General features: G+C 46.8%; 1 protein-coding gene across 1 annotated transcript in view; it reads left to right on the top strand.

Moving 5' to 3' along the window:
• The first annotated feature begins 1576 nt into the window (after positions 1-1576).
• ece2b (endothelin converting enzyme 2b) overlaps positions 1577-11685 on the top strand; it is a 132104-nt gene continuing 121995 nt past the window's right edge. Inside the window, exon 1 of the mRNA XM_063205646.1 lies at positions 1577-1979. Within this exon, the coding sequence (XP_063061716.1) occupies positions 1947-1979 (33 nt within the window). The 5' untranslated portion in view covers positions 1577-1946. The remainder of the gene's footprint in view (positions 1980-11685) is intronic.

The following is an 11685-nucleotide window of genomic DNA, read 5'->3' on the forward strand; positions in this document are numbered from 1 at the left end:
TCAAAGGTTACATATGTAACCTATGTTTCATTGATGTGCCCAATATTAATTGATTTGCAGATGGCTTTTAAAATAGTGTATGCAGCATCAGGGAAGCTGGCAAGGGGGGACAAAGGGGTCAGCTGTCCCGGGCCCAGAGATATGGGGGCCCACAATTGGGTCTTCATTATATTTAATGTACAGTATTAGGTGGGGGGCCCTTTCAGATGATTTTGTCCTGGGCCCTGCCAAAGCTGTCTGTGGCCCTGTGCAGCATGTATAAAGCAGACGCTGTTCTGGCTTTTGAAGTCTCTGTAGCCTAATGGTGATGGACACTCACAGAAGGACATGATACTCTAACCAAACACTGTTGTGTTTTGATTTCTTGTTGTGTTGCCTGATGTCCTTGGTCCAGCACTTAATTGCCACCAGTAAATAATTGCCAGCCCAGAATAGTTCTTTGCATACTGTCATAGAGGAAGTTTTATAAGTATTGTAAAACAGTCAGTAGGGCGACATTTAAGATGTAGGCAGCTACAGTCTTTTTTATGGTTTTAGTAGTAGTAACACTATCCAAATGTAAATAAACCTGGGTACATTGTAAACAAGCCAGCCTTTAAATGGAAGGGTGTAAACACATTAACACTTGATACAAATGGAAATGGTCGTTAAAATGGGTCAAGCAAAACTTCCTACACATGCTGTGCATCTTCGTGCAAGTACATCTGGACAGGACACTGTCACTGCAGGACACTCAGGGGCGCTTTTACAATAGAGGCAAGAGTGGGCAACTGCTTTGGACCCCTTTAACTTCCCAAAATTGCAAGGCCCCCCAGACCAGCTGCCCAACTCCCTTTTCCCTGTAAAAAGGAAGGATTTGAAGGGGCCTTTAAATTTGCCTGGGGTTCTCAAGTATCTAAATACGTCCCTGAGGACACGTAGGTCATGTGGACCTAGTCCCAGTGAGTGTCCGTCCAGGCAGGGTACGGATACATTTAAGGTCCAATTAATGCATCCGGTCCACTGGGGTCCAGCCGAGCCAGTCGATGCGACAGTGCCTTGATCCGGTGCCAATCAATGCAATTACGGTTTGGGTCGGGGCCAGGGACTGGCGTCCTCCTGTGGTTGCGTCCTAGCTAGGCCACTTAAAATGTTTGACAGGGTACAGCAAGTGGGCGAGGCGCATCGCTCCTGTGTGGCGGTGATTACATTAAACAAGTAGGCCCTATGACAGTAGGTACTGAAGGGGTGCCGTAGAATTTTTTTTCCAACAATATTATATTGGCCTACATCTCTATGTCGTCCATAGGCCCTATACCCTAATATAGTCTATTATTGATGCTTGCTGCAAGAAGTCAGCAAATGCATAGATGTGAGCAAATGAGGGTTCCGTTTTACATGAAGGTTCTACTCACTTTCACCTGATGCACGCGCTAGGTGGTCTGGACATATTTTAGTCTGACAATTTGCGTGTGTTTACAGAGAGAAACTGGAGAGCGCCAGAGAGCGAGCGAGCGAGCTAGAGAGAGAGAGAGGGAGAGCAGGCAGGCGGGGGTTGACTAGATAATGAGGGAGTCAGCGGGCAGATAGTTCTCAACCCTCGTGTTTCTACCCGCTTCCTAGCCGACTTGAAGGAGAGCAAGATAGGACGTACGTTTTCTGGACAACGTGCCTGGTTTTGTTGTCATGTCCATAGTCGCTCGCCGCTGAGTGAAAACTAACCATTTGGGAAGGTAGCCAGAATTCTTTCTAATGGTTGTCATTGAAGACGTAGCCTACCCCATTGACCAAGCGTGTAAATGTCTAATTTTTATGACTCGCTGACAGGATTTACTGTTCTTTTATGACAGGCTTTGTGTGTGTGTGAGAGAGAGCGAGAGATGGCTCCGGGAGTTCGCCAGTGCACTTCCCTGCAGAGGTAGAGTAGCGTGTACGCTGCCGATGCTGCTGCTGCTGCTCTCTGCACGATGAGTGTAGCCCTGCAAGACCTGCGGAACAACGTAAGTAGACACCGAATGATGTTCACCTCTTCTCTGTGTTACTGAATTTACAGACAGCGTGTTTACATTGTTGCGCGCGGTCGTCGTAGAGTGGTGTTTGCTTCGCCACGATTCTCCTGATGTGCTAGCGTCAATCTTCAGGCTACGATAGGTGTGTGTCAGTGGATGGGATTGCTCGCAACATCTTGATTTCCACCACACATTGTTGTCACAGGCTACTCAATTTAGAGCTCGCACTGGCGCGTGCTCAAATGGACTGTTGTTGTAGCCTACGATGCAAGCACATGTCGCATTGCATTTGTATCGCTCCTTGCGCGGAATCAATTGCAAAACTCCTAACCCTGCATTTGTCACCAAAATGCAATGAGTGTAGCCTATTCTGTACAAACTCCCATAAGCGTAGTGGACTGTGCAGATGCCTGGTGTCATCTACGATTCTGGGGATGAAAACAATATTGCTGCTGCTGCTTTTTCTCTCGTCGGGCGCGCCACCGACTAGTCCTCGCCATGCGTCACTGAGCGTTGGTTAAATTTTAATTTGATAATTTGTATCCTGAAGCGAGTCTTTAACAGCAGCAGCATGGCCACTGGGCACTGTTGCACAGAATGGGAAGGAGGGATCATGACTTCTATTCACCTTCCCTCTAGCCCCCCTATTCGTCGTTTTCTCTCCAGGCTGTTTTGTCTACAAACGACATGTAGGCTCTCTTGTAGCATTTCTGTGTTGAGAAACACGACCCCCAATGTCAGTGTGTCCATTGTGCACGAAACTAGAAACCTTGCAGCCCCGTAAAAAAGCGACGAGCATTCTAGGGTTTCCATGACGACTGCACAGTCGTCAGCGAGACACCGGTTTGCTGGGCGTGGCTTTCAGGTACACGTAAAATGGGAGTAGTTGAGAGTTTGGTTATTTTGATCAAAGATGTATATCCGAGCGCAACGACGAGATCCTGGGTGCATCCCAATATGTGACCTTGCCTCCTCCACTTGCCTCCTCCACTTGCTTCTCGTCATGATGACATCACTGACAACAGCATTATATTTCAATATCTTGCAAAAGCTCAATTGTAAAGTCTTTTTCTCATTTGCAATTGGGATGGTGAATGAAAAACAGTCCCTCAAAAGTTGTTGTGGCGAGGCTGACAGCTGGGAAACTTTATCGTTTTCTCCACGGAGGAGGGGCCAGGAGGCGGGACGAGGAGACAAGCACAAGTGGAGGAGGCAAGGACACATATTGGGATGCACCCGCTGTGTACATAGTGCCTTAGTCAATTAATTTGGGTTAAGAAGATGCCCTCCAGTACAGTGCTCTGCAGCTCCAATTAACGTCTGTCTGATATGCTGTAAATCAATTTGAGCCTTCCCGGGGTAGGTCATTTCTGGTTATCTTCATTATTTTTTCTAATGAGGGTAATTTGCGAGCAATGGCAGAGAGAGAGAGAGAGAGAGAGAGAGAGAGAGAGAGAGAGAGAGGGAGGGAGGGAGAGCCTTGGCTACATGGCTATGGTACACCAAGTCCTGACCCTGAAAGAGGGGGGAAAAAAGACTGACATTATTCAGACCCACAACCATGGACCTGATGGCCTTACCCACCTCTCCTCATTGAAATCGAGGCAGCTGTGCAACGTCAAGGACTGTTTGTTTATCCCAACCTGACCAAACCCCACCCTATCCCCAAAGACATCATTTCCAACCTCGGACAATTACGCTGTGCTTGTGCCAATGGCGTCAATGGCAGGCGAGGCGTCCTACAGAGCGGCCTTTCACATCAAGCTGAAACGGGCAAACAAGGCCACACCATTTACACTTCCCTAATGTGCTTGAGTTATATATTGGCGACCATGTATGCAGCAGACAGAAACAATCAAACAGGAAGTATTTCACTATACAGCCATTTCCGTGTGCTTTCTGTAAACACCAAAGCCTAGTCTCGGTCGGCCATGGATGCTTGGAGGACGTGTCTTGAACGTGGCTGTTCTTACAGACTGCATCACTGAATAGCACATGACAAAACCACACTTGAGATTTGCCTCCATTTTTGATCTGGCCATGATTGGGCCAGATCCTGACCGTTTTTCTCCTGTCTGGTACCCTTTCTGGTACCCTGTCTGGTACTTTCTGGAGTGCTCCATCAGGCAAATCTACTAAGGCTTATTATATATATATATATATATATGTTTTTTTTTTTTCTAAATATTTTAACCCTTTAAGACACAGCATTATAAATTAGCTGTTACCAGAATGTCAATGACCAAGTCGTTATATATTACTGAAGGCCCTGTGCACTGTCATAGTACTGCAGTACTATAGTAGTTAACTTTCAATGTCTATTACAGCGCGTCACAGGAGGTACGGCACGCATTAAGGGGCTACCAACCACATTTGCCAGGGGATGGGGGCTGAAAGCAGGGACATCAAGCTGAATCATAAAGCTGTACTGTATACTGTGTGCATTTAGGAAGCTGCAACCGGATAAGGACAGGCCTAAAATTGTAACGTGTTTTATGAAGAGTGGGAGAGAGAGAGAGAGAGAGAGAGAGAGAGAGAGAGAGAGAGAGAGAGAGAGAGAGAGAGAGAATAGATAGAGAGAGAGTGTGATGAGATATGGTAGGGAGATGACCCAGGTCAGGTCCCTATGGGCATTTTGTCCATTCATAGCACTACACTCACCGTACACACCCACCCCTTTTGTAGTAGTTGGGAAGTTCAGGTGATATGTCTACAAAGTGACTTTGAGTATCATGAAAAGCGCTATATAAAACGTATGTATTTTTATTATTATTATTACATAGGCCTACAGGCTGTAGGGGGTTAGGACCTATGTAGGATTTTGGATTTGAGTCCCGTCGGCTACAAAGCAGTCCTGCTGGAAGCTGTCTCTTCACATAGTATTTCATGGTATACTATATATTATATTGTAGGCAGATCAGATTTTTGATAACCTGGTTCTCTAGTTTCTAGAACATTGTCAATCGCTTAGCTCTGGAAAGACACAGGTGTGTTCAAAACAGCTCGAAACTGATTGGACAATTCACGTGGCTTTTTAAAAAATCATGTACTACTTCAATCACTGACTTGTATATACCCTGCCCCGCGATCCTGATTGGACAGGCTGTGAAATATCTGTTTCCGTTCGGGCTCGTCTAAGATTTCCAGACTCTCGTGCGAGCTCACAAAGTTTAACGAAGATGCATGAAGCACGAAGGGTCTGAGTGAGAGCCAGGCTAGATTTTTGATGCTATGACAATACAATGTGCTCGAGCACTGACTCCATATCCTCACCAATTGGTAAGCCCTGGATGCCCTTTCATCCTAATGTAAAATAGTACAGAAATAGTGTTGGAATTCTGTTCGGACGGATGAAGCACTTGCTTTCAATCAATGAAAGCATTTCCAATGAAAACAATTGCTTTCAATGTTGAACATGTGTACTTAACACATAATGACAGTGAAATACTATAAATGTCTATTCTTTTCTATTTCAAAACACTTCACTGGTTGGGCAAACGGAAGGAAAAAAAATACTAGGTCCTGGCACTCAGTCGATTAGAAAAAAAAACTCCAAAAGAGTCTTAATTAATTAATTGGGCTCGCATTACAAATCCAATGTGTATCGGCACTATGACCGCTATTTACCTGCCCTGGGCCTGGCCTCGTCCTGCCCTCTGGGGTCCTGGCTGGCCCTTCTGGCTCGTTTGGCACTGGGTGGGGTGTTGGGGTGAGGGCTCAGGGTTAGGGGTGGTGGTTGGGGTGACTCTATTCTCAGCCCTGGGTTGACCCGGGGGTGCAGTGGTCAGGGCAGAGGAGCAGAGCGGTGCTGAGCAGACCGGAGCGGTGGCATATCCTGCCCCCAGAAGAGGCCAGAGGGAGGGGTGGGTGAGTGGGGTGTGTGTGGGAGAGAGAGAGAAGGGAAGAGGGTGTGTGTGTGTGTGTGTGTGTCTGTGTGTGTCTCAGAGCAGGGCAGATGGAAGTCTGTGTGTGTGTGAGTGTGTGTGTGTGTGTGTGTGTGTGTGTGTGTGTGTGTGTGTGTGTGTGAGAGAGAGAGAGAGAGAGAGAGAGAGAGAGAGAGAGAGAGAGAGAGAGAGAGAGAGAATGCCAGCCAGAGCAGGGCAGACGGAGGTCTGTGTGTGTGAACAGGGGAGAAGGAGGTGTGCGTGTGTGTGTGTGTCTGTGTATGTGTGTGCGTGTGTGTGTGCGTGCCTGTGTGTGTGTGTGAGCGTGTGTGTGCGTGTGTGTGTGTGAACAGGGGGGAAGGAGGTGTGTGTGTGTGTGTGTGTGTGTGTGTGTGTGTGTGTGTGTGTGTGTGTGTGTGTGTGTGTGTGTGTGTGTGTGTGTGTGTGTGTGTGTGTGTGTGTGTGTGTGTGAACAGGGGGGAAGGAGGTGTGTGTGTGTGTGTGTGTGTGTGTGTGTGTGTGTGTGTGTGTGTGTGTGTGTGTGTGTGTGTGTGTGTGTGTGTGTGTGTGTGTGTGCGTGTGTGTGTGAGCAGGGGAGATGGCTCTGCCTCAACTGGGCCGGCTGCTGTTTCCTCTCTGAGCCAAGACTCCCATCTGTGCACAAGCACTAGTGTGTGTGACGTGTGTGTGTGTGTGTGTGTGTGTGTGTGTGTGTGTGTGTGTGTGTGTGTGTGTGTGTGTGTGTGTGTGTGTGTGTGTGTGTGTGTGTGTGTGTGACGGGTGTGTGCTTGTGTGATGTGTATGTTCATGCTTGAATGTGAGAGGGGCTGTGTGTCTGTGTGTGTGTGTCTGTGAGGGAGAGAGAGAGAGAATATGCATACAGGGTTTGTGTGTGTGTGTGTGCGTGCGTGCATGTATGCATGCAGGTCATGCATTGGCACAAGGGTGTGTGTTTGTATGTTTTAGACTGGACTGGAGCATGTGTGCGTGTGAGTGAGTGTGTGAGACTGGGCGTGTGTGAACAGGCGTGCGACATCATGACTTTGGAAAAGGGAGGCAAAGGGAAACGGGAGGTCAAACCTCTACAACCCTGACAACCAGGCCTTGGGCAGAATACACACACACACACACGCACACGCGCGCACGCACGCACACACAGTGGCACACACACACACATGCGCACGCACACACACACACACACACACACATGCGTGCACACACACACACACACACACACACACACACACACACACACACACACACACACACACACACACACACACACACACACACACACACACACAGAGCATACAGAGGCACACACCCTCTCTCTCTCTCTCTCTCTCTCTCTCTCTCTCTCTCTCTCTCACGCACACACACTGTTGCATGCACAATGAACTCACACAAAGCACAGCTGTGTTTCTTTTTTTCACCCAGCAGTCAGAGAGCAAGCTCACGGTCTGCTCTGCGCTGTATGATACACCAAATAAAGTCAGTGGGAGTGGAGTGTGGAGAGTGAAGTTTTTTTATTCCTGTAACCGCTGGGAACATTATTAGCATAATTTTTTAACCGCAGGCAGCAAGCAAGCATGCACACACACACACACACACACACACGCACACACACACCCACACCCACACGTGTGCGTGCTCATGCACACACACACACACACACATACACACACACACTCACTCTCACACTCATGGTTTGGGTGTGTTGTAAACTGATGAGTGTATTGTGGTGGTAATTCCTTTCTCTGCCCCCCTCCCCCCCCATTTTAGTGGTGGTGGTGGTGGTGAAGAAGCTGTAATTTTGTGGAAAGTCCACTTAGCCCTAGCCTTAGCCCCCGTAGCGTAGTCAGAGGCGCATCTTGTCGGTTTCATACCGCCATTCAGGCATACCGCCATTCAGACATACCGCCATTCCGACATACCGCCATTCCGACATTGACGTTTTATTGAAGGAACCATTTTTTTCAGCTTGCAGTAACCTTTTTTTCAAAGATCACAGACCCTATCTTTAATGGCATTTGGGCCGTGAAGAAATTATACACCGATCCTGTAATTGCGCTGTCACTCTCTCCGCTTTCCGCTCATGTCACAACATTGTTACAAATGTCAATAGAGTTAGAACATTGTTCACGCGGCTCTAAGCACTAGCAACAATGTTTAAATGACTAGGAATGGTTCGGAATGACAATCAAATACTGTCGGAATGGCGCTTTGTCGGAATGGCGCTATGTCGGAATGGTGGTTGCCCCCCATCTTGTCACCAGGCTAGGCAGGCAGCTGTTTGGGGCCCCCAAGCCCCCTAGATCAGTGATTCTCAAAGTGTGGCCCGGGGACCACTGGTGGTCCGCGACAGAGCTCAGGTGGTCCGCGAGGGGATGTCTACTTTTCTAAGACAAGCCTGCAGTAGGCTATATTTGTAACATTATTACAAAGCTAAACATAGGTGAAGTCACTTTTCACCACAATAACACAGGCTAGTAATGTGAATAAAAAGTAAGTGACCTGCATTGAAATTAGCAGAGATAAATCCCTGTCAGTTCAGTTGACAGGTGGTCCCTGACCATTTTTGGGGAGACAAAGTGGTCCTCGGCCTGAAAAAGTTTGAGAAACACTGCCCTAGATAGTGAATAGCAGCACCCACTTTATTGCCGTAGTGGCGATTTTGGAGCAAATGTTCATTTTTAAAAAAAATATTTGCTTCGGGTCCCAGCTGACCTTAGAGTTGCCTCTGTGTGTAGTGAAAGACTGGATGTAGTAACTAGTGCTAGTGCAAAGATGGCTGGCTGATAATAATGATGCGAGTCTCATTAGCATGGTGCTGGGTGATTGTACAGTTGTAGCAATCTGCTGTAGGCGATGGTAAATATAGGGTTTGAATTAATGAATGGCACTAGTGGGCTTAAAGGGGTATGCCACTATTTTAGGGCTTACTACAGTTAAAATCGTTGGCTCGGGTTTATAAAGGTGGTAAAGTGTCTTATTTTTCATGTTAAGCGTTGTCTTGCTTTAAGACAAGTTAAAAGAGGGAATATGTTGATAAGCTAGTGCATGCTACAGCTACACGGATCCATTGACTTTCACTAACTTAGCGACATATTCCCTCTTTTAACTTGTCATAAAGCAAGACAACGCTTAACATGGAAAATAAGAAACTTTACCACCTTTATAAACCCTGGCCAACGATTTTAACTGTATTAAGCCCCAAAATAGTGGCATACCCCTTTAAGGGGCGTCTGGGGTAGGCCTGAGGGGGGCGGTTGCATGGTAATGGGCAATGGATGCTGATGCCAACCAGCCACTGGGGGTGTAAATAATATCTTTAAACTTCGTTTCGAGTTTTTTTCGCACACCTCAGCTGGCAGGTGCGTCGGAGATGGCACCATGGGTCACTCAGCAACAACTTAAAGAAACTCCCGCACACTGACCATTTCGCTGTTCTTTCTTTAATAAACGACGTTTCGGTACAAGACCTTCATCAGGCAATCTCCTAATTAATATCGAAATGTGTGTCATAATAGTGTGAAAATAAAGATTAATGTCCGCACACTGCTCCCGTGTTGGTTTTTTTATTTTTTCAAGTGAGTCTGAAGAGAAAGGAGTCGCACACAGGAGCTTGATGCTGTTCAGTGAAACTGTTTTAAAAGCTGAAAAATAAAGAGAAGCTAAAAGTGAGTCTGATGTAGAGCGACTAGCCCGAAAGCGCTCACTTGAAAAAAAAAAAAAAACAGCAACAAGGGAGTAGTGTGCGTGCGGACATTCATCTTTATTTTCACAGTATTCTGACCTTTTGTCATGCACCTGCGTCTTGGATGTGCGCACCACTAACCTACCAATGGATGCTAATGCCCACCAGCTACCGTGCGTAGTGCGTACACACACATGCATGCATACACACGCATGCATGCATGCATAGATTGCACGCACACACACGCACAGGCACACAAGCACGCACACACACACACACACTTACGCATGTATGCATGCACACACGCATTTGCACACGCACACAGGCACACACGCACGCACACACATGCATGCACGCACGCACACACACACAAACACACACACACACACACACACGCACACGCACACACACACACCAAAATCCCTTGCCCAAGGTAGGCAACCATGTGGCACGCAAGGTTGACAGACCTCCTAAAGGGAGCTTGCCAGGGTTCTACCTTCGCCCCCAAGATGTATATTTTACACACTAAGTAGCCAACCAACCAATCAGATAATACCTGGAAGGAAAACCTTAACCTCATTGGCGGAGGTGGACAATTACTGTTGACCTTTGCTAAGTGCATCGGCACATGCATAACAGCGCTAATTGCTTTCTATAGTCAAGATGCAGTAATGTGCCGCAATGACATGGAAATAGAGGACTGGAAGTGTTTTCTGTAGAGCCTATAAGGTTATCTTCACACAACGCGCTCTTCCGTCTTGTTGGTGTGTCTCTGAAGTAATCTAGTACTGTAGTAAGAAATGGATCGCACTCAATTTTTTTCTTTCTTGTTGTTTTCTTTTTATTTTAACATTGCAGGGACTGACATGACAGACATTTCAGCCGAAACGTCTGTCATGTCAGTCCCTGCAATGTTAAAATAAAAAGAAAACAACAAGAAAGAAGAAAAATTGTAGAGCCTATAATAAAATGTTTTCTGTGTAGCCCCTTAATGCACGCCATAGCTCCTGAGGCACGCCGTAATAGACATTGAAAGTTAACTACTGTAGTACTACACTACTATGACAGTACACGGGGCCTTAAGTAATACATTACGACTTGGTCATTGCCATTCTGGTAACAGGTAGTTTATAATGCCGTGTCTTAAGGGGTTAATAGTTCTGGTGTTTTTGTCTACATTTGTGGCCCCTTACCAGGCACCGTCCCACCACTGGGACATGGTAATGGTCACTGAAAAAACTAGCATAGTACTACAACAGCACTATGATAGTGTCAAGCGAATCAAGCGAAAGGGAGTTTTTCCTCACCCCTGATGCCACCAGGGGCCGCACCTGAGCGCCCAATCTCTGTGTGACTATCTATGACTTATGAATCCTGGTCCTAACCTACGTTGACCTTATGACTCTACATTCTCTGTCTATCTCTTCTTCCTCTGCCTTCCTGCTTTTTCTGCCTCTCCTCTATACCTCTCCTTTTAAATCTATCTCTAACAATGTTTTTTTTCCCATTTGTTAAGCACTTTGAGTTACATGCCTTGTATGACACAGTGCTATACAAATACAATTATTATTATTATTATTATTATTATAGTGCACAGGGCCTCTAGTAGTGCATTAGGGGTCAGACATACCAAAGCCGAACGGAACGGACGCGCGACGAATGCAGTGTTTTTCTGCTTAGTTTTGGCCGGTGTGTTCTACTCTGCCTTTCACACTGACAGCGTCGGCGTGTGCGGCCAGTCTTGTTCAAAACCCTCCCCACAGCCAAAGCGAGCGTGCTACTTTGCCATTCATTTGAATGAGACACCGTCGGTCGCCGGCGTGAAAAATACGCTCGAGTTCTATTTTCCAAATGCAGCGCGGTGCGGAGCCGGCTCCCGTGCCGCCCGACTACCGCCGGTTGGTGTGTAAGGACAGATATGTTTCACTGTATTTTCACTGTATCGCGTCCGTCACGCGGCGCTTTACCGCCCTAGTGTGTAAGACCCCTTGCCATTCTGGTAACAGCTAATTTATAACAAGGGTAGCGTCTTAAGTTGTCAATAGCAAGAAGTATGTGTAAGTCAAAAACTATATGCAAAAACTATTGTGCATAGGATAGTGCAATGAATAATGTA

This window comes from Engraulis encrasicolus, chromosome 8 (genome assembly GCF_034702125.1).
Source record: "Engraulis encrasicolus isolate BLACKSEA-1 chromosome 8, IST_EnEncr_1.0, whole genome shotgun sequence".
NCBI classification, from domain to species: domain Eukaryota; kingdom Metazoa; phylum Chordata; class Actinopteri; order Clupeiformes; family Engraulidae; genus Engraulis; species Engraulis encrasicolus.